The following is a 26431-nucleotide window of genomic DNA, read 5'->3' as shown; positions in this document are numbered from 1 at the left end:
GTCGCTTCAACCCACGGAAAAAAAACGCGGACTTAGGAACACAGTGCAGTTGAGCTCTATTGACATTTGACAACTAACGTTATGCGTCGCTTCATTGCTCTGATTGGTTGTAGGTCTATCCAATTGAGGTCTTTCCTGGTTCGGTTGCAACACACCCCATAATCACAGCCCAATGGAGCAGTTTCAGACTCATATTCTGACTAGAATTGAGTATGACCACGTCAGGCTACACATTTCACCCTCTCCTTGTAATATCCATGTCATACCCATTTCATAATACACATTTGTGTCCTGATATTTCATAAAAGCGCACGCGCACACACGTTTGTTTTTGTGACATATGGGGACATTCCATAGGCGTAATGGATTTTATACCATACAAACTGTATTTTCTATCCCCCTACACTGCCCCTACCCCTAAACCTACCCATCACAGGAAACATTCTGCATTTTTACTTTCTAAAAAAACTCATCCTGTATGATTTATAAGCATTTTGGTCAATGGCCAATGTCCTCATATGTCACCCTCTCCTTGTAATGCCTGTCATACCCATGTCATTATACACATTTATGTCCTCATATGTCACAAAAACACACACACACACACACACACACACACACACACACACACACACACACACACACACACACACACACACACACACACACATAATAACACATAATTCTCTGATATTTTCTGTTCTTCCTGCTCTTTCAGTCTTATTGTTTTCATTGCCCGTGGCTTGTGAAGACCTTGGAATAATACACACATGAGCACATGCATCCATGCACATACATAGACACACAAAGATGCACTGGCATCACAATATCCTAAGGCCAAACTCTCAGACATCTCATTACAGCCCTGCACATCTCTCTCTCGCTCTCTTTCTCTCTCTCTGATGCTGATTATCATCTCCATCTGTTCTCTTTCTCTAGAAGTGTGTCAGTGTTAGTCAGTGTCAGCAGATAACCTCATCTTCCCTCTGATCCAGGACCAGTGTTCTAAAGCTTTGCCCCAAAGTATGTTAGTGGAGTGCAGCAACGGGAATTTCCCCCTCTCCATTGAAAATAACTACTCCAAATTCTACCCAGGTTTTCTACTCATTTTTCACTTTCTCCACACTTACTCTTGAGAGAAACACTGCACATTTCAAGTTTCATTTTTTTTAACTCTTTCCATTTCAGCATTTTAGTTTTAATTTGCCTGTCACCACCAGCATTTTGATCATATTCAATTTTTTTTTAAAAATAAAATAATGGCCCTCACAATATGTTATGTGAATATGTAAACAATATAAAAAAGGAAAGAACAGACCTCCTATAATGAACAGAGCAAATAAATAATTAAATAATTAATAATTGTTTATAATAAAATTGTATCAGTACTTGAATGTGGGTAAGTTTAAAACATAAAAAAAAAAAAAAAAAAAACATTCTTAACAACATAACATTATAACAAAAAAGCGGAGAAAATTGTGTTTTTGTCAAAGATTTCACCCGGAACGGATTCAGATCCATGGTCAAAACATTAAGTCAAAAGATCAACACCGAAAACCCTAATAAGTTGATTTAACTCAATTAATTTGAGTAAACTTGTTCCTTCAATTTAATTGAGTAATGGAGTCTCCCAAAACTTGTATATTTAAGTTCACTTAACTTGGTGCTCACGTTCACTGTACTTAAATTATTAAGTTCACCAAACTTGGTACACCAGTTCAGTACACCATGCTGGGTACTACCAATCAAAACTTCCCCATGGGTCCCAACATGCATTGCGCCATGAATAAATTATGCATCTAAATTGTGACTAATTTTCTTTGATTCTTACTATTTGCTTTTACTTTTGCTGTTTTGTTCTGATGTTTTTGTAGCTTGTTTTATGTTTGGAGTTGCTCTGTTTCAGAATGTTTTTTTTTTTTTGATTGTCACCATTGTAGAGATGCATACGCCAATTCTTGATGTGTGTGTGGGTCTAACTAATTGCGTAGATTTAAACTTTTAGTGCAAATAATAATTAAATAAAAACATTGTTTAATTACCACAACAGTGAAGGATCTCATGGCTATTAATATTTTAAAACTATTATAAACCAAGAGCATTAGACTTTGCATAATGATCAAGGATTTTGTTAATATGTGATGTTTTCATCATCAATGTATTAACATCACTTGATGATATTTTCTCTTGACTCTTTGTTCCTTAACAAATGTGTCTCACAAACACAAAGCAGCAGAGAACTATTAATAATGCACAGTCAAGGGTCAAGAGCCCAACTAAAGCAAACACTTATCTCCATCATGGTGACTTTAAACAAAACTATTATTTTCATTAAAACAGAAATAAAGCCAATCTGGTTAGTTATAAGTTAGTTCACATATTATTGTTAGGTTTAGTAACTTACACATTTTTACTTACTGAATTTAAGATTGCATCACAATGAAAAAGTCTCCATCTTATTTTGAATCAGCAACAGACGAGGCGAAAAAGACCGCCTTTTATAAATGTTTTCCAATCATTGAATTAGTTCTCGTTGCCAGACAGAACTCCTTGCATGGCCAATCAAATCAAAGCAAGATCCGAGTCAGCTTTTTTATGATTAATTATGGTTTTGAGTTCATACAACTTGAAATCTTAAGTTTATGCATTTTGTAGGTTAATAAGTTATACTAACTTATATTTTTGATTACTTATTTCAAGATTACTTGATTTGTTTAAGTAAAGACAACATTAGGGTTTACAGTGAAGTAGATTGAGTCCATCAACTCCTACAAAGCTTATATAGTCCTATACTTCTTTGTGGGTTTGACATTTATTCTCTGTAACATTAGGCAGCTTTGATTTAATGTTTTTTGGTCACCTTAGCTTACTTCTGTGTAAACCATATATATCCGCTGGCTTATTCAGGTCCAGAGATTATCCGTATCAGTACCCCCTACCAAATAACAGGAAAAATACAGAAAAAGGAAAACTCGTTAATTGACTGGAAAAATTTGGGTCATAATTTAGGGAAAATCTTATCTGAATCATGAATCAATACGCTGATTCATAACCGTCCGAAACTTTGTTTTGAAATCGGCCCATCACTATATAAGTCATTATTTCGTTTTTATGTGTACAAAAACTATTCTTGTCGCTTCATAAAGTTATTGTAGAATTACTGTAGTGAGATGGGCTTTGTAACGACGTCTTTAGTGACTTTTATGGGCCTTGAGAGAGGAAATGACATTGGTGTCAATGAAGGCCTGTCTGAGGCATCAGATTTCAACAAAAATATCTTCATATGCTCTATTTTCATTACTTTCTATATTTTCAGCCACTGTGACTTGTTACGTAACTCCCAGGGAATGCATTAGCGAATAAAAAAATAAATAATACAAATAAATAAATAAATATATCATTTGGAATACCTTGAAATGTGCTGGAAGTCACTTTGAATAAAAGTGACTGCCAAATGTAACCTTAAATGTAAAGTGTGCAGTGAGGCAGATAAGTGATAGAAGTGGTGGATATTGTGAAAGATTTTCGCTTACTGGCCTCAACTCTGAAAGCAGCACTGTTGAAGCAAAATATGCTCCGGTGAAGTGAAAACGGGTTAACCTGCAGACCTAACGGCAGCAGTCTGCAAAAATGCCGCAAGACATAAGCTGCTTCGCAGGCAATACAACTTTGCAAAGCATATGTCGTGTTCATCTCCAAGTACTTCAGAGATCCGCAGGTGTGCATGGTAAAACTAAGTTAAATATAGACTGAAACTCCACAACAAATACACACATTGCTAATATTTTTAGACAATATTTTCTGCAGTTATTATTTCGAAGGAATCATTTATCCTAAAAACTAAAAGGATCATTTATAATCTGTGAAAAAAAAATACAGAGTAATTAAAATGCATTTAAACTTTATTTTTATGTTTTTTCAACAACAATTGTTTTATATTTTGGGACAACAAAGTTTGTGTCTTTCAAAATCGAAATCGCTTTTAAAATACTAGGAATTATACTGCCTGACTTGTTCAGACAGAGAAAAACTAGGCATCACACTAAATGAAAGTCTGGTAGTGTGTAATACTTAGTCAAGTCGTTCTAAACACAACAAACCAACATAGAATCATACGCTTTGTTTCTAGCAGATGCATGACAAATGAGAAGAGCATGACTTCTAAAATTGGCTCCATAAAAAAATGTTTTTGACATCTTCTGACTGGATGGCTCTTATTGTGAAGCTAGTCACCTCTGTGATTTTCTGTGCAATCTGTCAACTCTGAATGCCCAAAAACTGCAGACTGACTCTGACTTTCAGCAACTAGTGTCAACTCCTTCAGACTGAAATTCTGGGCATTCTTGTTTAGTGTATTCTATTCTACTTAAACTTTTATTGTTTAGGCAAATCATGTGACTCCATTCCACATCAGCTGTGGTATAATGTTATAACAACGCAAATGACAACAGTTCTTCAAATATTTTAAGGACAATAATATTAGATTGAAGAAGCTACAATCAGGTGAATGCTGTGTTTACGGCAATACTGCCATTGGGTGTGTTCTTTCAGTTCATCAGCTTTTGTGGAAAGTCACTCAAGTGTAAGGCAAAATGCTCCTTGTTGTCTTTCTCCTCATATTATCAGATCATTATTTTCTGTCCTTGTCCCAGGCCAATTTTCCGCCCTGTGTAATTTAGTTTCTTGTATTATCTGTGCCAGTAAAGGTCAGCAGCTGTCTTTATCAGACCTGCCTCGTGCTTTCAACCTCCAATCCTCTCAGCCTCTTCTCTCTTGTTATCATCATACACTCCTGTCATCATCATACACTCCTGTCATCCCTTGTTATTGTGTTGTTCATGACCAGACACTCCATGGTAAGCCATCTGAAAATAATATATAAGCAACAAAGCTGTAAGGAGCAGTTAGCGTTATCCATCAGGAAACTACTGTATGGAATTAAATGTAATGGACTTTACAGTTGAATAAAACTGATAGACCTTAAGTATTTTGGACTTTCATCTACTGCAACAGTTCTGTCTTTTTTAACCCAAGGCCATCCATGCCTAACATTTTGAACAATACATATTTAACTTTCAACTATACATTCTGTCCATCCTGTAATTTTTTTTAAATTCCATTAGTTACACACCCTTCATGCATGCAAAGTGTGTTGAATGTTCACCATATAGTGATGATAACTCATAGCTTCATTAGGAATCCAGTTAATGCTGGATTTAAGATTTTAACCTTAACCTGAACAACAATAGATTGTGTTTGACTCATTGTAATATTTGGGACTTTTTTGTAAATTTAATGTAAATTAGAAGATTAAATGAGTAAATTGGAGATCATAAAACCCGTCAAATGTAAAGGATATACTTGTAAAAAAGAGAAGTCTTTCTTCTAAGCATATACACACAGATTCCAGAAAAGTTGGACACTGTACAAATTGTGTCTGTACATTTTTGATTTCATGAAAGCTACACATTCCAGAAAAGTTGGGACGGGTAGCAATATTAGGCTGGAATAGTTATTGTTATGTACATACAAGGAACAGATGAAGGACCAGTTTGCAACTGATTAGGTCAATTGGCAACATGATTGGGTATAAAAAGAGCCTCTTAGAGTGGCAGTGTCTCTTAGAAGTCAGGATGGGCAGAGGATCACCAATTCCCTAATGCTGCGGTGAAAAATAGCGGAGCATTATCAGAAAGGGGTTTCTCAGAGGAAAGATATAATTTCATATAGATGAAATTATCATCATGTACAGTGCATAATATCATCCAAAGTGTCAGAGAATCTGGAATAATCTCTGTGCGTAAGGGTCAAGGCCGGAAAACCATACTGGATGCCCGTGATCTTCGGGCCCTTATAAGGCACTGCATCACATACAGGAATGATACTGTAATGGAAATCACAACATGGGCTCAGGAATACTTCCAGAAAACATTGTCGGTGAACACAATCCACAGTGCCATTCGCCGTTGCCGGCTAAAACTGTATAGGTCAAAAAAGAAGCCAGATTTAAACATGATCCAAAAGCGCAGGCATTTTCTCTGGGTCAAGGCTCATTTAAAATGGCCTGTGGCAAAGTGGAAAACTGTTCTGTGGTCAGACGAATCAAAATTTGAAGTTCTTTTTGGAAAACTGGGACGCCATGTCATCCCGACTAAAGAGGACAAGGACAGCCCAAGTTGTTAGCAGCACTCAGTTCAGAAGCCTGCATCTCTGATGGTATGGGGTTGCATGAGTGCATGTGGCACGGGCAGCTTACACATCTGGAAAGGCACCATCAATGCTGAAAGGTATATCCAAGTTCTAGAACAACATATGCTCCCATCCAGACGTCATCTCTTTCAGGGATGACCTTGCATTTTGCAGCATGACAATGCCAGACCACATACTGCATCAATTACAACATCATGGCTGCATAGAAGAAGGATCCGGGTACTTAAATGGCCAGAAAGCAGTCTAGATCTTTTACCAATAGAAAACATTTGGTGCATCATAAAGAGGAAGATGCGACAAATAAGACCTAAGACAGTTGACCAACTAGAAGCCTGTATTAGACAAGAATTGGACAACATTCCTTTTCCTAAACTTGAGAAACTTGTCTCCTCAGTCTCCAGACGTTTACAGACTGTTATAAAAAGATGAGGCGATGTCACAAAGTGGTAAACATGGCCTTGTCACAACTTTTTTGAGATGCGTTGATGCCCTGAAATTTAAAATCAACTTATTTTCCCCTTAAAATGATACATTTTCTCAATTTAAACATTTGATATGTCATCTATGTTATATTCTGAAAAAAATATAGACATTTGAAACTTCCACATCAATACATTCTGGTTTTATTCACAATTTGTACAGTGTCCCAACTTTTTTGGAATCAGTTTTGTACATGTTAGATGTTGACTTTAACTAGATTTTTAAAGGATTTCTCATTTGTATTATCATGGACATAATCATTGTCATTGCACGCATAGAGGGAAAGGTTATGCAAGGAAATGTCTCATTTACTGTATGTGCATGTTTGATGATTTCTGCTTTTTGTCCTCATTTGCAGCATTGACTTATGTTTGAGGTAGAAATTAGATTAATGGGCCTGTCTCTAGATGTGAAACATACTGACAGCTGTGACACTGTGTGTCAGTTGTTACAATGAGTAGATGCATTCACTGTTTAAAGAGCTCTGCTGTTCACAGAATGCCAGAGCCTCTCAACATAATTGTGTGAATTTGTGTCTGTGTGTGTTGACATTGATGTGTGTATGTATTTTGGGGCTCTCAAAGACTCGTCCCCTTCAGGGAAATGTGTTCTGTCATATTGGGACAAACTGTGTGATCCTGCCACTCTTGATCAAAATGTGTTTCTCTTGTAGGTCTTTTCCACCAGAATGGTTTGCATTCTGGAGCCAGAGCCTATTCTTGGCCAGTTCTTAGCTAGGCATACTGGAGCCTAGCACAAATTGTCTGTGTTTTACCACATATTTGACAAACATGATGACCGTAATGTCTTAATACAAATATTGCATGTCCCAGTGTTTGTGCAGGTAGTGTAGCACTTATATAGCCTGACGAGCCAGATCCACATCAATATGTTTGGTCTGGAAACTCACCATTGACAGGGCTCAATCCGAGGGGCAGGATAAACGATTGTCTTTCAAACTCCCTCTGCACGCAATAGGATAGAACTCTGAACACATCTTCACTTTTTAATAATGACTTCAGTGCAATTCTTTTTTCAGAGAAAAGCTTAACTCCAAGTCTTCCAGAGTTGTGGTCAAAGCTGATTTGAAAGACCACTGTTTGCCAGCTTACTAGTAGCACGCAAGCACAACTCTGCCGTCATTATGTTAAGCCCTGCCCACCGACTCTATACACGATGTGATTACCTTACCAGATTTTGGCTTTTACAGCTCAGAAGGTATTGAGAGTAGATAGACGATACTTGCGGTAGATTAGATTTGCTGCCGCTAGGGTGCGTCTAGATTTCTATGCTAGCACTTATACATGCTGGGAGTGATATATATATATATATATATATATATATATATATATATATATATATATATATATATATATATATATATATATATATATTTATATATATTTATTATTATTATTATTATTAAAAAATATTTTTTTAAGTAAAATACTGACAGCAGAGATGTACTGTAATTCTATGGTACTTCAGCGCTGGGAAGATGAATCTGTATTTAAACTGGGTCATTAATGTAGTAGAAATGTGAAATTATTTTTTCATTTGGTGCCTTCTAGACTGAGAAAAGACAGAAAATTTATTTTTGTCTCATAGGGATGAAAGACAACAATTCCCAGAATGCTTTGCTGCCCTACGAGGCTATTCCCAAAGCCATTGCTACTAAATCACTGTGACTGGATCACTTTTCCAGCGTGTTTATTTTCATAAAATCAGTTCAATTAGAGAACAGATACTACAATTAAAAACTGAACGTGTCTGTTCATTATAACGTGATTTAGCTACTGAGGGAGTGTCACAGCCCAAACGCAGCAGGAGTCAGATTACATTCATCATGATGAATGAGCTCTGGTGATGAGAGCTGAGGTACACACGTCCGCGCTTGCGGCAGTCATTCACAGCACGGGTTCAGTCTGCCGCGTTTTCAGTTCATGCCTTTCGAAGCTTAAATTTTAGTAGGAATTCTTTTGAGAAGTTGAAACACTCACTTTGCTCCGCCGGCCGATCCGTTTACATGAATGTCTGCAGCTGTGAACTGAGTGCTGCTGTGAGTGTGATCCCATCCCCCATGTGCGAGTTGAAAACATGCGGAAATAGCTCCCTCTGCTGGCTGTAGTCTTTAGCCGCTGGCCAAAAATTTCTCAGATGACGCAAATTGACAATATTTGCATCATCAGAGTAATTTTTCCAGAAATAAAATGCATAAATCTCTCGTATCAGGAGGATATGAGGGGGCCATGATCATTCGAATAAACTCCAGGGTTTCTGCTGATAGAAAGCCATATGCTAATCGCTGAAGTAACCCTTTAATACTCTGAAATTACTTTAAAAAACTGTAACTGTTTGTTTACTGTAAAAAACAACAACAACAAAAAAACACATGCAGTGCATTTCGGTGATTATTTTAATTTATAATACTCTAAAAATGGTGGGTTAAAAACAACCCAAGGTAACACTTTACAATAAGGTCTCATTTGTTAATGAACAAACCATGAACAGCTGGATTTTGTATTAACTAACGTTAAGATAAACAAATACAGTAACACATTTATTGCTCATGGTTAGTTCATGTTAGTTAATACATTAACTAACATGAACTAACCATGAGCAATAAATGTGTTACGTATTTGTTAATACGTATTTGTTCATCTTTGTTAACGTTAGTTAATAAGGTAACACTTTAGTATGGGGATTACTCCTAATTTAGTATTACTCTTAATTTAGTATTTAGGAGTATTTAGTAATTACTCCTGATTTAGTATTACTCCTAATTTACTGCTTATTAATAGTTAGTAAGGTAGTTTTTGTAGCATTTAAGTTTAGGTAATGGGTAGGATTAAGGGATGTAGAATAAGGTCATGATGAATAAGGCATTAATATGTGTTTTTTAAGTACTAATGAACAGATAATGCATGATAAGCAACTAGTTAATAGTTAATAACTGAAGCTGAACCTTAAAATAAAGTGTTACCGTTAATAAAAAATCCAGCTGTTCATGGTTTGTTCACAGTGCATTAACTAATGTTAACATGATTTTAATAATACATTAGAAAATGATGAAATTAACATTAACAAAGATAAATAAATGCTTTATAAGTGCAGTTCATTATTAGTTCATGTTAACTAATGTAGTTAACTAATGAAACCTTATTGTAAAGTGTTACCCAAACCCATTTGGGTCATATTGGCAATACAGCTCTGGGTCAAAAAGGCTGAGTGCCTTTGGAATAAATTCTGTATTAGACTAAATCGACAGGATTTTACCCTTTCTGTTTATTGTGTTTATTTTCATTCAATTACAATCGCGCTCAAGCCCCATTTCGGCTTATTCAGTTCTAGTTCAGTCACTGTTTGAGTTATTTGGATTTGAGAGGAAACAATCTGACAAAAGAGTTCTCTCTTAAGGGATATCAAGGGTCATAAGTGCCGCGAAAATGAACAAGTTTGTTTTAGACCCGCTTTTTCATTTTCAGTTCCCGCTCCCCACTGTCAGTAGTCCATCTTTAAAGCTACACTGTGATATTTTCCCCCATCTAGCGGTGAAAAGGTACACTGATAAAAACAACTTGTAAGATTTACTTGATAAAATCTTTGTAACAATTTGCGCTCAGTTTTTCTAAGTAAAATTTACTGCTGCGATATCAAGTACAACTTACTTGCCAATATCAAGTAAAATGTACTTAACTATAAATGTAACATTTGCAAAGACATTAAGTAAATGTTACTTAATTATATTTAACTTAGCATGTTGTATTTATTAAAGGTAATCAAGTAAATTTTATAAATCTGTATTATTTACTCTTATGAAGTAATTAAGTAGATTTTATAATGTTTGTCCATTTGACATTTTGAATTACTTAGTTGAATTAATTTATATTACTCACTATTATTATGTAAATGTTGCTATTTTAAACCAAATAAATGTAATAATTTTCTCTGCATCAAATACATTTATCACAAATCACACATAAATACAATAAAGTTGAACAGTTTATTATGTCAAAATTTACAATTAACCATTAAATCAGTAATGTTCACATCAACTGATTAAGTAGTTAAGGTACATTCATTATAATTTACAATAACTGTAGAATTAACCATGTATGGTTCAACTAAACATCAGCAGCCAACAGTGGCATAACTAACATTAAAGGGTTAGTTCAGCCAAATATGAAATGTATCATTTGAGTCCAAAAATAACAAAAACTACGACTTTATTCAGCATTGTCTTCTCTTCCGTGTTTGTGTTCAATCCTCAAATAAAGATTCAAACGGTGAAGAGAAGCCAATGCTGAATAAAGTCGTAGTTTTTGTCATTTTTGGACCCAAATGTATTTTGGATGCTTCAAGAGACTCTAATTAACCCACTGATGTCTCATATGGACTACTTTGATGATGTTTTTATTCCCTTTCTGGACATGGACAGTATAGTGTGCATACACTTGCATACGCTCTCGGACTAAATATAAAATATCTTAAACTGTGTGTGGAGATGAACCGAGGTCTTACGGGTGTGGAGCGACATTAGGGAGAGGAGTTAATGACAGACATTTCATTTTAGACTGAACTGAACTAACTTAACCCTTTAATGACGAGCACATGCATAGTCCAGCTGAAACAGAATGGTCACTTTTCCTTAATGCTCATTCATCGACTGGATCCTCTCGATCAGCTCCATGGACGACCATCTTAAGGATATGTTCAGCGGCAACACTGCGACTGTCCTCCTGCATACAGTTTGTAAGAAAGAAAGAACACAATTCCATTTAAGAAATAGAATTACATTTATAACATTACATTTTATTTTCATTAAAAAGGTGACCGGACCTTCATGTCGTTAGCTCACTAAAATAGAATTGCTGACATTCATGCACTTGTTGCTAACGTTATACATCAATGCTTATTTGGTATCAGAGTTCACCTGCCATCCAAATTTTCCTTCTTTAGTGCAGAGTGCAGACTAACTTATGCTTTGATATAATAATTGCTGTGAAATTTTCAGTGGATATAAAAACAACTAACTTAGACACTTTAAAAAAATGCTAACATTAGCTAGAGGACACACACACAGGCAGCCAGGACTTAATCACGGCCAGCTAACATTAAATTATTTTGAAGTTAACCAGACAGGGTGACTTTTTCTACAAGAACGTGGCTAACTACATTTAATCCCCTCTATCTTTGACTAAACACCAGTCTCAACTTTATAGAAGTGGATAATGCTTTAGCTTTAGCTACCGTTATTGTGAATACAACTCACTTTTAGTCAATTTTAAACCGTAACGTCTATGCAATAATCAAACCATCAAAACGAAGTACATCGTTATCACAAACCTAAAATAGAAAGGTCAGAACTTACCCAGAATAAGTCAGCCATGTAAAAGCAACATCCCAAACCGACCGTCTCTGCCGCTGAACCGGAATCTTTTTGAGCAACAACAAAAACGGGGCGGGCAGATTCACTTTGCTTTTCAGATTAAAATTTACTTAGTATTTTTAGGTGAATGTGCTGTGACTATAAAACATTAAATACTATTTGTAAATATATGGTAAAATGTACTCTTTCTTCTCAGTTAATTTATTACATTAATAAATTGTGTAAATTTTACATGAGATATATAGTTCCAACTTAATCTTGATTTTACAATGTATAAATTACATGAATTAATGTAAAAGATTTTACAATACCACAAAGTCATTTTTTTCAGTGTATATGACCATCCAGCGAATATTAGTTTCTGTTCCTCTCAATTCTGATTTTGTTTTAACTCCTACGGTGGACGATTTAGTCCAAGATTAACATGGCAATCCCCCTCTTCACATTCGACACGGCCATCGAATGTTAAAACGCGAAAGGCGAAGCTTGAATTTACGGTATGTCCCTCTTTGGCTAATGTACTTTCAAGATGGATGGCCAACATGGCGATCAGCATTCGAAACCCTCACCCGTATGTATTTTCAATGGCATATTATAAACTTACGAGAATACTTTATTACTTGAAAGAAGTAAATATACATTAATGAGCATATATAGTAGAGTTTAGCTAAGTTTTTAGCTAAGAATAAACTAAAAAAGTTACACAATGTAGCTTTAAAAGAATGCGCTCCTCGCGGTCAGTTTCAAGGTTTTCTCTCCTCTCCTCTTCGCTTTGATTAGTTTTCTTAAATTTTCTGCACTTAGCTGTCATGAGCACCGCGAACATGAATAGGTGAAGACTTACTCACATTCCTATATTCACTGTGAAACAACCTTTCAGTTCCATTGTGCTATTACTTTATAGTTATAGTTACAATTTTTATAGAAAACAATGTTACTTTCAGCATTTAGCCATTATTTTACAGCAATTTTTTACAGATTTGTCAAGGGAAATCAACATGTGCTGTCTTAAATGGTTAAGAGAAGTGTCTTCTGATAAGATTAAGACATGTAGTCTTATTAATAATTATAAGACATCAATTAGCCATCAATTTACTATAGGTGCAAGAAAACATCACATCCTGCTGACAGAATAAAGATTTTAAACCTGCAAGATGAAAATTATTGAAATAACTAAAAATAATTAATTCAAATTAAACAAATGCTAATGTGCAAATACACAAAGAAAACTCTTGGAAACACTTCAGGTTTTTTGAAGTCGTAATCTGGTTGGCTGAATTCTATTCACAATGGCATTCTTTTTCCACGAGGGGGTTTTGTGTCACAGCATTTGGCAGACCATTAAACAAAACAAACTGTGATTGGTTGCGTTGCATGTCAGTTAAACTTCCTGTTGGGTGGTCATTGACCAATGAAAGCTACAAGAGTCCAGACCTTCTGCCGTATGTATGTGTGTTGTTGTTGTGTTTTTTTTTTTTTTTTTTTTTTTTTTTTTTTTCATTGATTCAGAATTTTTGTAAAAAAAAGATTGGACCACTGAATTTTCACAATACAAGTTTATACTGTCTTTATCTGATCCATGAGCTACACTCCCACGCCCTACAGCTCTTGTCATACCGTTTCCACAGAGACTTTAGCCCCTGTGATCACTTCCTGTTTTCTGGTAGAGTTCTGTTTCTCTCTCACGTTTCAGGTGCTTCTGACACTGACACTGACACTGTCGCTGATAAACTGATAAGCTCTTATCACAGTAGGTTTGTTTTTCATTCAGTTGAATACTTTAAATTTCAGTATTCAAATCTATCACTGATGGATGCATATAGTTGTAGTCTGTTTGTGTTGTTTGTAGTTTGTGTTGATTTTAAGGCTTTGTGCACTGTTTGCACTATGTTCAGTGTTTGAACTTTGATCAAGGAGCTCTTCTATAGAATGTGACAGACTTCTGCAGAGCCCAGTTGCCTATAGTGTTTGCCTATTGTTGGTGAAATTATGCCTTGCATGATCTAAATAAACAGATAATATCTGGTTGATTTTTGAAAGAGGAAGATTTGCAGACATTGTAGACTGCAGGTTGAGGACCACCAAGTATTTATTTTCAAATATCTTTGGATTTATAGCCTTAGGTCATGTGCCTTCCATTATGCTTAAAAAGGTAGAGTAAGCAATGTTTTTCATAAACAGTTTTTGTTATACTGATTGAGACTCTCTTTACATCATAATAGCAATCAATAATAGAAGTAGTCTAAATATTAAATAAAGTACATTAAAAACATAAAAAATAGCCACTTAAATGTCACAGTGGCCTTGACTATGTGAGTATTTTTCCTATTTGGTTTGTCAATATAGGCATTTTAAGGAAAGAGTTTTAAGACATGAACAAAACCATTAAGCTCAGAGGTTAATCACAACAATACAACCTTTAATTCAAAGCCAAAATATAATGAAGAAAAAATATATATAAAATAAGTAAAAACGTGTAAAAATAAGTAAATACAATACTTCACCCATTCTTTTGTGAGTGAATGAACTATTGATTACATTAACCACTATGAATGGAATAACTGAATGTTCAGAAACGACGGTGCAATATGAATATATTGAGTTTTGAATTATTATCATTTGAATATAAAATGCTTATATATTTGTATACATTTGAATATTTTGCTATAAAATATTGTATATGTATTAAGTTAGGGGCATAACAACTAATTGATAACAAAAATAATCAACAAAAAATGTGTGCAATGTGCAATAAAACCATACGCCTAAATTATGGTTCTACTCGACCTCAGTGGTGCATTCGATACTGCTGACCACAACATACTTCTTGACAGGCTGGAAAACTGGGTTGGGCTTTCTGGGATGGTCCTCAAATGGATCAGATCATACTTAGAAGGGAGAGGTTATTATGTGAGTATAGGAGACCATAAGTTTGAGTGGTCCATGACATGTGGAGTCCCACAAGGGTCAGTTCTAGCACCTCTCCTGTTTAACCTGTATATGCTGCCACTGAGCCAAATAATGAAAAAGAACAATATTGCTTACCACAGCCATGCTGATGATACCCAGATCTACCTAGCACTATCACCTAATGACTACAGCCCCATTGACTCCCTGTGCAAATGCATTGATGAAGTTAACAACTGGATGTGCCAAAACTATCTTCAGTTAAACAAAGACAAAACTGAAATCACTACATTTTCCAAACAAAGATGAAATTCTCAAGGTGAATGCATATCTTGAGGCTAAAGGTCTGATAACAAAAAATCAAGTCAGGAATCTTGGTGTGATTTTGGTGACAGACCTGAGTTTCGGTAGTCATGTCAAAGCAATAACTAAATCAGCATACTATAATCTGAAAAATATTGCTAGAATTAGATGCTTTGTTTTACACTGGGATCCAGTTACATCTAGGATCGATTTTAAAGTACTACTACTTGTTTATAAATCTCTCAATGACCTAGGACCTCAATACATTGCAGTTATGCTAATTAAATACAAACCCAACAGATCACTCAGATCAGCAGGATCAAGTCAGTTAGAAATACCAAGAGTTTACTCAAAGCAATGAGAGTCTGCCTTTAGTTATTATGCCAGCCGCAGTTGGAACAAGCTTCCTGAACAGATAGAATGTGCTCCAACAGTAGCCACATTCAAAATCCAGACTCAAAACACATCTGTTTAGCTGTGCATTTACTGAATGAGCACTGTGCCATTGAACGTCCGACCTTATCTTATTGCACCTTATCTATGCATCATTTTTTATTTTTTATTTTATAACTGTTTTAGTTTACCTTTGTTCTTTTCTTTGGTTATCATACATTGTATTATTTTTCTTATGCATTTTTTATCCCTATTTTAATTCCTTTCTATGTAAAGCACTTTCTATGTAAAAAATTGCCATTGTGTATGAAATGTGCTATATAAATAAACTTGCCTTGCCTTGGCTAACAATCAGTCAATTGATTTGAATAATGAATTTGAATTGATTTAATAAATGTAAACAACTGCATTTTTAGTCTAGATTTAAACTGACAGAGTGTCTGCTTCCCAAACAATCCTAGGAAGACTGTTCCAGAGTTTAGGTGCTAAATAGGAAAAGGATCGACCGCCTCTTGATTTAGATATTCTAGGTATTATCAACTGGCCAGAGTTTTGAGACTGCAAAAGACGTAATAAAGTATAATGTGTTAAGAGCTTGCTTAAGTCCTGGGGAGCTAAACCATTTAGTGCTTTGTAAGTAATAAACAAGATTTTAAAATGTATGGGATGTTTAATCGGGAGCCTGTGCGGTGTTGACAGAACTGGACTAATATGATCATACTTCCTGATTCTAGTAAGAACTCGAGCTGCTACATTTTGGACTAGCTGGAATTTGTTTATTAAGTGAGCAGGGCAACCACCCAGTAGAGCAGTACAATAATCTAGCCTTGAGCTCATGAACGCATGTACTAACTGTTCAGCATTTTGCATTGAAAGCATGTGCAGTAATTTAGATATATTTTTAAGATGGTAGAATGCGGTTTTACATATGCTAGAAACGTGGCTTTCAAATGAAAGATTGGTATCAAAGAGCACACCCAGGTTCCTCACTGGCGACGAGGGCTTGACAGAGCAATCATCAAAAGTGTTAGACAGTATCTTGGTTACTACTTGTGGAGCTTTTCTGTCCAATAATTAAGAATTCAGTTTTATCTGAATTAAGTTGGAGGAAATTACTATTCATCCAATTTTTTGTATGAGCTATGCATTCCGTTAATCTTGTGAATTGGTAAGTTTCGTCAGGGCGTGAGGAAATATAGAGCTGAAAATCATCAGCATAACAATGAAAACTAACGCCATATGATATCTCCTAATGATGATAGCTTCCTAATGATATCTCCCAGTGGTAGCAAATATAGGGTGAAAAGCAACGGTCCTAACACTGAGCCTTGCGCTACTCCATACTGAACTTGTGATCGGTGTGACATCTCTTCATTTACTGCTACAAACTGATAACGGTCAGATAAGTACGATTTAAACCATACCAATGCAATTACACTAATGCCAACATAATTTCCAAGTCTATTCAAAAGAATATTGTGATCGATAGTATCAAATGCAGCATTAATATTGAGTAACATTAATAGAGAGATACAACCACGATCAGATGATAAGAGTAAATCATTTGTAACTCTAAGGAGAGCAGTCTCAGTACTATGATATGGTCTAAATCCTGACTGGAAATCCTCAAATATACCATTTCTTTGTAAAAAGAAACATAATTGTGAAGACACAGCCTTTTCTAGTATTTTTGATAGAAACGGTAGATTTGACATTGACATGTAATTAACTAATTCTTTAGGATCAAGTTGCGTTTTTTAATAAGTGGTTTAATTATAGCCAACTTAAAAGTTTTCGGTACATATCCTAATGTCAAGGATGAATTAATAATAATAAGCAGAGGATCTATGACCTCTAGAAGCATCTCTTTTAATAGCCTAGTCGGTATAGGGTCAAGCATACATGTTGTTGATTTTGATGATTTAACAAGTTTAGCCAATTCTTCTCCTCCTATAGCAGTGAATGAGTGTAATTTTTCCTCAGTGACACTACAATGCTCTGTCTGAAGTGATACGGTATTAGACGGCTGTATGGTTGTAATTTTATTCCTAATATTATCAATCTTACTAATAAAGAAGTTCATTACTGCTGTGCTGTTTACAAACGTCAGAAGTTGAAGCTTTATTTTTTGTTAATTTAGCCACTGTATCGAATAAATACCTAGGGTTGTGTTTGTTTTCTTTCTAAAAGAGTTGAGAAATTAGCAGATCTAGCAGCTTTTATGGCCTTTCTGTATGCGATCATGCTCTCTTTCCACAAATTGCGAAAAACCTCCAGTTTTGTTTTCTTTCAGCTGTGCTAATTTTTTCTGGCTGCTGTTTTAAGGTGTGTGCTCGTTGTTCCACGGCGTTGGAATATTTTCTTTAATCTTCTTTAAGTGCCGGAGAGCAACTATGTCTAAAGTGCTGGTAAAGAGAGAGTCAATAGTTTCTGTTGCAACATTAAGTTCCTCTTGACTATTTGTAATGTACAAAGCAATCTTTAGTCGCAGCGGTTATAGTCCTGCCATATTTGAAGTGAGGGGATGGCTTTGCAGCCTTAGCTAAATTAAGTATACATGATACTAGGTAATGATCTGAGATGTCATCGCTCTGCTGCAGAATTTCAACGGTATCAACATTTATTCCATGTGACATTATTAGATCTAAAGTATGATTAAGGCGATGAGTGGGTCCTGATACGTGATGTGTAACTCCAATAGAGTTTAGAATGTCTCTAAATGCCAATGCCAATCCCAATGCTTCTTTTTCATTGTCTACATTGATATTAAAATCACCAACAATTAGTTCTTTATCTGCAGCCAGTACTATCTCTGATAGAAAACCAGCAAATTCTTTGATAAAGTCTGTATTGTGCCCTTGTGGCCTGTATACAGAAGCCAGCAGAAATGTCAAACGGGATTTATCATTTACTCTACACAACGTTACATAAAGTACCAAAACTTCAAAGGAATTATATTTGAAACTAGACTTCTGAGTAATACTGAAGATATTATTATAAATTAAAGCAACACCTCCCCCTTTACCTTTCAGGATGTTGCTCATGTTTATAACAATAATCTTGGGGGGTGGATTAATTTAAAGAAATGTAGTCATCACGTTTTAGCCAGGTTTCTGTCAAACAAAGCACATCTAGGTATCTAGATATCTTAATGATATCTATAATCATATCATTAACAATAAGTGCTTTTGGCGAAAGGGATCGAATATTCAGCAACCCGAGCTTTATCATTTGTTCATCTGTATTATATCTGTTGTTTATTTGTTGGACATCAATTAAATTTTTACTGTTGAATGATTTTGATGGTTTTTTGTATTTACTAATTCGGGGAACAGACACAGTCTCTATGTGATAATATCTAGGTAAAAGAGTCTATGTGCTGGGATTTAGCTGACTTTGGTGATGTGAGACAGCTAGCAGACAGTTGGTTTAGCCAGTTTGTCTGCTTCCTGATGCTTCCTTTCACCATGTGCATCAATATGGCACCTATTCATAGGATAGGAGTGCAATATTTCTTAGTAATATACATTTTACTATGTTAAATATGCTTTTTGATGGATGTTAAGTGCACAGTAGTCTTGAAATGCTACATTAACACAAGTAATTACATTCATTGTATGAGCAGCAACTGTAAAGGTAATGGGGTATAAATGTAAAATAATAGCTATTTTTAGATGATCATCTCACTGGTAAGAGAGACTCTGGAGTGTTGGGCTCATTATGGAGTGATATCAAAACAATCATTGAGCAATCTTTTCATCTGTCAAAGCAATCTTCACCAACACATTGATATACTCTAATGATAAATTGTATGATTTTTGATGTACTATAAGGTTCTGTGTTTATTTTCTAATGTATTCTGCTTTTTTATACTTAGGGTTTTCTAAACAAGAAAATGTTTTCTTTTTCTTTTCTTTCTTTTTAATCACATTACTTCAATTGCCAGTGTTGTAATTCTTAAAAAAAGATCTAATTTCTACTCAGGGACCTACTATTTAACCAAATCTACCCTCGGCTGGTTGAGAACTCAGTGGCCAGAGGTGTGTTTCTGGAGAGTCTGGAGCCCTACATTCTGAGCGAGCGGATTGGCTGTCTGACTGCACCTGTCATGAGAGACCTCCTCAGCTACTTCCAGGAGAACGGCATGATGGATAGTGTGGAGGGATGCCTGGTCCACATGGACATCACCAACCTGGACATACAACAGGTGTGTATGTATGCAAGCTTCATAGCTGCAACACTTCATCATCTGTATTACCTGAGTCAGCATATGACATGGATGTTTGTAGGTGGTGGAGATGTGCTGGGATAACCAGCTGTATGACGCCATGATCTACGTGTTTAACAGTGGCATGAACGATTACATCAGCCCCATGGAGGTATGATATTGTGTGTTTTTGTGCTTTGTGCTAAAAAGTGATTTAAGGCTGGAATACACTCTCTTCACATCCTGATAGCAATCAATATTAGAGGTAGTCAGAAGCTCAACTGCACTTCATTGTTCTCTTGCATCAAGCAAGCATGTTTGAGCTTCCATTTACCAAATTGGATACAATATGTCACTACGATATGTCTTCTAAAACAGATCAAAATATTAAACATGTTTGATATACACTAACTGGATGGAATCAGTCTGAAGTAAAAAATAAATAAAATAAAAATCAGCATGACCATCAGCAACTAGCATGACTCGTCCAGACTGCAAAAAACTGGGCAAAAGTCCTGCATTCCAGCTTTTAATGTTTTATTTTTCATTCACGCTCTGATGGTCTAATTGCCACACAAAGCAGAAACCTTGTAAGCCTTTTGCGGACACCTCAAGGGTGTGTGCGCACATTTTTGATGTGTACACATGAGTTTTGTGGATAAAGTGGGTTTCTCACCATTAGGCTAGAATAGAAGATGAAAGGCTTGTTGTCAGAGAAATCTTCTGAACCCTAGATGAAAGGCGACCGAGAAAGGGATTCATTTGTTTCATGGCCAAAATGTCACTCACATACACACTGACCAAACACAAGAAAAGCGTTGTACTGGATTACGTGACTGGATTATGCAGGTGCTGCTGGGATTTTGGAGGGAGAATAGACTTCAGTGTTGTATACATTTTTATCTTGATAAAAACACAATATGAGAAACACTTTCTCAGCCTATTGTTGTGTGTTTGCGGGTCTGAAAATGGAAAAAAAAAGAAAAAAGATTTTCTTATGAGTTAAAGAATTAAATCAAAAGGGACCCTATCTAGGTTGTACTCACACTAGGTGATCTGAAACGCTGTGTACTGTGCCCGGGCACGGTTCATTTATCCATCCTTGGCCTGCTTGGAAGAGGTGGGCTAGAGCATGGTTCAGTTTGGCTTGTGCACAGCACGCATGTAGGGTGATTGCTATCCACGGCAGAGCATGGAACAGATACTACTTCTGTGTGTGCTACTGTCATAAATGATAAATCTAGTAGGCAGTCTATGAGCAAACATGCTTTTTTCCCGTTTTCTTTAAAACAAAAAGTTGCATCGTAAATTACTTAAGCGTGCTCCAACCCAGAATGTTAAGTGCAATGTAAGCGCAGACCAGCGGGGGAATTGGGAGGGGGACAATTGCGCCAGGGCACAGTACAAGGCAACCATGCCTATTGTGATTACATCCTCTTTTTCTGGTCGTATCATGCACAATCTTTCCAAATAAAATAAAATCATGACAGCTTGCTCCATCCTCACTTCTCTGAATTGACTTTCTTGGTAGTTAACGTTAACTTTATATCTGGTTATTGTTAGACAGTAGCCATGGAGCCAAGCTGAAACATAATTTTTATTTTTTTTAATTATTAAATTATTTGGATATTTTATTTAATTATATATATATATATATATATATATATATATATATATATATATATATATATATATATATATATATATATATATATATATATATATATATATATATATATACTGTTTTATAATGTGGGTTGCAAATGCTGTATCATGTTGAATTTTTTAACAAATGTTATACAAATAAATATTATTTTTCCTGCTTCTCAAGAAACTCTTTCAGGCGATTGGTCCTCATCTGCGTGAAGGAAAGCCTCTCACAGGTAGAACAGAGAACTAAACTACACCTGCATACATACATCGAAACCAGTCCCACACAATGTCCCTGTTTTTTTCTACTATGCATTTGAAAGTGATTTGGTTTAATAGAGTAGTTGGATTAGGTATCAATTAACATTTTTTAAAGCATATATATATATATGTTTAGGTTAATGTGCTACATGTATGTTCAATATATGTTTAATTTTTAAATATACTGATGATGGTTCTTGGGCTGCACTATTAAATAACACCAAAACTGCCAAATGGCCTTCAATTATCAAATCACAAATGCTGCGATTTAATTAGATAAATATATGCACTGCGTGTTTCAGAGTAAAGTGCGCCAATGTGTTCTTGTTCGGTCTCGGTTCACAATAAATGCTACTCCGCACAAACTCCATCTCTGACTTTGGGTCACTTTAACTTGCATATGAGAACAGCAGACTTTGCCAGCATGTTCCAATCATCTTGCGTAAATACACAAAAGCAGATTTCTGTGAAATCTGACCCGGCAACTCAAAATTTAAATATCATAGGCTTACCACAGTGAATTGGGATAAGGCAAGAAGACAGTATGAGCACTGATTATTTGTTTTATTTGTATTTTTTATTTAAAAAAAGAAAAAGAAAAAAACGTTTTAATTCATACCTAAATGTTAAAAATGTATTGGTATGTGCAACAAATTACATTAATCCAGATTAATAAATTATGTAAAAGTATTGTTCATTGTTGGTTCATGATGCACCTAATGCATAACTAATATTTCCAATAATTAAAGTAAAGTGATATTTACTTTAGAAGGGTCATGAACTGGCTTTTTTATACAGTTGCCTGAGGTCAACTTATGACGTTTGGTTTTTACATTCAAAACCATCGTAATGAATAAGTAATAGTAGGGCTGGGCGATATGGAGCAAAAAATATGTCTCGATATGTTTTGCTATATCTCGATATATGATATATATCTCGATATCTTTACAGGAAAAATAACCCCCTAAAAACTACAGCAAAAACAAATATGCCAAATACCACAAATTCTTTTTTTTTTTTATTGAAGTGCAAAGAGGTAGTCAGTTCATGTAGGAACAAAGTGCTTTTGCGACATTTAAAAAAACAAAAACTCCCTGATGACATAAGTAATAATAATTTAACTGTAAAAGAAAATAAATAATATTGCCTTCTTTTCATTTATTTCATGTTTTCAAAAGATGAATCAAAGACTCCCTTTTTTACACTTAAAGTAAACAGTAAGCATTTTGCAGAAAGATGGGGGCATGACTGAGATTTAAATAAACTGATTTTGTCATAACACCATTTCCTGTTAAATTTGTATCAAAATTCAAACAGTGATGTTTATCATAAGTTTGACAAAATTCAAACTCATCATGCGGATCATAGGCTACACATGAGCTGAATTTCACTTCTTTTCCAGTTACAGAACGAAACATGAATGTCAGAAGGTAGGCTATATGATAATATGATACTGTACAACTTACGGAAGAGCACCGCGTGTCTCAGGACACCCGGGATGTCACGTTTTTCCCTCTTGGTTAAAACATGAATAGACATATTCATCATAATCCCGTGATAAAGCTGACAAAATAATAACAGTAATGATATTGCAATACTTTTTAAATGTTTTCAAATGATATGCGATCATTTTGACATTTTAACCGAAAACCATGCGATCAGTTAGACACAAATCATAAACTGACATGATTGCGACTGAGAGTGCGTCTCGCACCAGTAGTGGCAATCACCTGACTGTGGGTGAAACTTGCGATTTGAGCTATGATGAACATTATTTCTTTATGAATTTTAGCAAGCAGTTGTGTTAGAAGGAAAACATGGTCTCTAAACTGAGTCCTGAACAACGCGCACGCTTGTAAACATGATAACTAATCCTCACCTGGTTGCGGAAGCCGCCGTGTTCAATGAGGCAACACGCAAGGGGAGGGGGAACAAAAGCAAGAGGCGGGAGGCACGCGAGCGGGGGCGAGCACAGCACAGGGAAGGCAAACAAGCAAAGTGGCGGAATCAGAATTAAATATAAACAATATATCGATATATACGATATGTCCAAATCCATATCGAGTTGAAAAAATATCTTGATATATTTTAAATATCGAGATATTGCCCACCCCTAAGTAATAGGCTTTTTTTCTACCCTGGTTTTGAGCCTAGCTCTTGAAATGCTTGGTTTTTATGGGTGGGTGGTATTGAAAACTTAGAAGTAAATGCTCACTGCTATGATTTGATAAACAGTTTTGCATATTGTAATGAACTTCGTCTCCGCAGTCAAAATACGTGAGGCATGGTTTAGAAAACTTCCAATGTGGCGAAACGGCAACCAGAATGATTCGCCCACAGGTCTCATAAATAAATGTCTTTAATCAAAAAAAAACACAATGATTCATCTCTCATCCACCCGCAATTAATTGGAATGTTGTTGTTTTTTATTATTTGGCCGGCGCAATCGGAGGATATAACCACAAATGTGCATAACGCACACACGCCTGCCCCTGTATTTCAGTATTTAAGATAATGTTTGAAACATGCAATAAGCTTTATTGCTTTAAATGTTGATCCATTTCAGCTCCATGTAGGCCTGTGTTATTTATCTAACATGCCAGGCACAAATCGGTGGATGGGGCTACAGTATCAGGCATTCGTCTTATTCGGTTAAGACGGTGTTTGATTGAAATCTGACGTCACAGGGGAAGCATTTTCGCAGATTGTTTTCTGAGCCAGCGGTCAATAAAAGCATTTCTTTGACTAACAAGGAACTTTTCAGCTCTAAAACTTACAGAATATTTTTATATTACCATGCCTTTTATATATCGAAAGCTAAAGGGAAAGCTGATTTTTCAATTCATGACCCCTTCAATTCTGTCTGCTTGTCTTTTTTTTTGCCCAATAACTGAAGCTTTTATTTGCACATAGTCAGACTTGCCATGTGTTGCACAAGAGATCCTCAGGTAATAATGCTAACTGTGCTAACCAGCCCCAGTTTTACATACTATGGTCTCTGTATGTATGTACAAAATAAGCCAAAAACACAGACATTAATAGAAGATTAAAAGTGTCATAACAGTAAATGCCACTGATGTCACGCTGACACAGTAAAAAGGTTTTAATGGCTCAAATCTGGTCAGCTAATGCTAAACTGCAATGCACCTAATCACAGAAATTTGTTTCCTGTCACAGATGAGCATGTTGTGATGGGAAATAAACTGCTGGTGTACATCAGGTGAGGTGACTTTCTACGCAAGTACTGCACTCAATGCACAGTTGCAGGCTATAACACACCTGCTCTTTCTCCTCTGCTAGCTGTTGTTTGGCAGGACGTGCCTATCCGTTAGGTGACATTCCTGAAGATCTGGTACCTCAGGTGAAAAACCAGGTAAGTAGTTTGATTTAACCCGTATAAGCAAATGTGTGTTGTTTGATTAGCAAGTGTACTGCTAATTTCATGTTCCATACAGCTGAACACCACAAGACTCACAACACAAACACACGTTTGCATGAGTCACGCCACTGTTTCTGCCTCAGTTATATTCAGCACAGATCTCACAGAAGACACAAGTGCGTGCATGTTTAGTATTCTCAGCAGTTTGCTCTCAGCAGGGCTTTTCCTTTTTGTTGCCCATCCAAAGTGCTCAAGCAATTAGTTCTGGGATGGACGACCTCCAAAGGAACTTAAATACAGACATGGATCACACACACAACCTAAAGCCGCTCTCTCTCTCTCTCTCTCTCTCTCTCTCTCTCTCTCTCTCTCTCTCTCTCTCTCTCTCTCTCTCTCTCATACAGACACATAGAGTGCTGTCACACTCTGTAGGTTTGAGTGAAAAGCGTGACAGAAAGGGTTGTTTACTTCAATGACGTGTAGAGATGATCTGCACTCAGACAAGACAGAATGTTCTGGGGGAAAAGCTTTGGGTTTCAAAATGGGCTGCAGGATGCACACTATTAGAAAAAAAAATCTATAGAAAACAGAAAATGTGCTGGTAATTTTCTTTCAGGACATTATCCGTTACATTTACAGAATTTATTTGAACCCTAAAGACACAACAACACGCAATACTCAATTAAAAATGTGAGTAAACATGCTTGTATATAAAAAGAAAATATGAAAAATGTGTCATATTATAACCTATTGGGTCCCATTTTTACAGACCTTTCTTAGACTGCAGGATACATGAGAGGTTTAATTCAATAGCCATGTTTAGACCTGGTAAATTACGTACTGACTAAAAATATATTTTAATTCAACATCAAATCTCTCTTTCTCTCTCTTCTCTCTCTCTCTCTCTCTCTCTCTCTCTCTCTCTCTCTCTCTCTCTCTCTCTCTCTCTCTCTCTCTCTCTCTCTCTCTCTCTTGCTCTCTCTCTCTCTTTCTGCATATATTTGTATACCTTGGTCTCTCCAAATACTTGATTCCTATTGGCTGGAAGATGTGTGTTCAAACCATGTAATGCTTACACACACGCACGCACACAAACACCCATGCTCACACACACACACGCTCGCACACACACGCTTGCTCGCACGCGCGCACACACACACACACTGCTCGCACACGCACACACACACACTTCTCGCACGCACACACTGCTCGCATGCACACAAACACACTGCTCGCACGCACACACACACAC

The 26431-nt window shown here is 35.9% G+C and overlaps 1 protein-coding gene across 1 annotated transcript in view; it reads left to right on the top strand.

Moving 5' to 3' along the window:
• The window catches only part of vps8 (VPS8 subunit of CORVET complex), a 181120-nt gene that overhangs the window by 57606 nt on the left and 97083 nt on the right, over window positions 1-26431 (top strand). The window contains exons 21-25 of the mRNA XM_067441498.1: window positions 19667-19889; window positions 19972-20061; window positions 21721-21772; window positions 24978-25020; window positions 25101-25173. Of these exons, the coding sequence (XP_067297599.1) occupies window positions 19667-19889; window positions 19972-20061; window positions 21721-21772; window positions 24978-25020; window positions 25101-25173 (481 nt within the window). The remainder of the gene's footprint in view (window positions 1-19666; window positions 19890-19971; window positions 20062-21720; window positions 21773-24977; window positions 25021-25100; window positions 25174-26431) is intronic.

Source organism: Pseudorasbora parva, chromosome 4 (genome assembly GCF_024679245.1).
Source record: "Pseudorasbora parva isolate DD20220531a chromosome 4, ASM2467924v1, whole genome shotgun sequence".
Taxonomy (NCBI): domain Eukaryota; kingdom Metazoa; phylum Chordata; class Actinopteri; order Cypriniformes; family Gobionidae; genus Pseudorasbora; species Pseudorasbora parva.
Note: the sequence above shows the minus strand (reverse complement) of the source record. Positions and strands in the feature narration are given on the sequence as shown.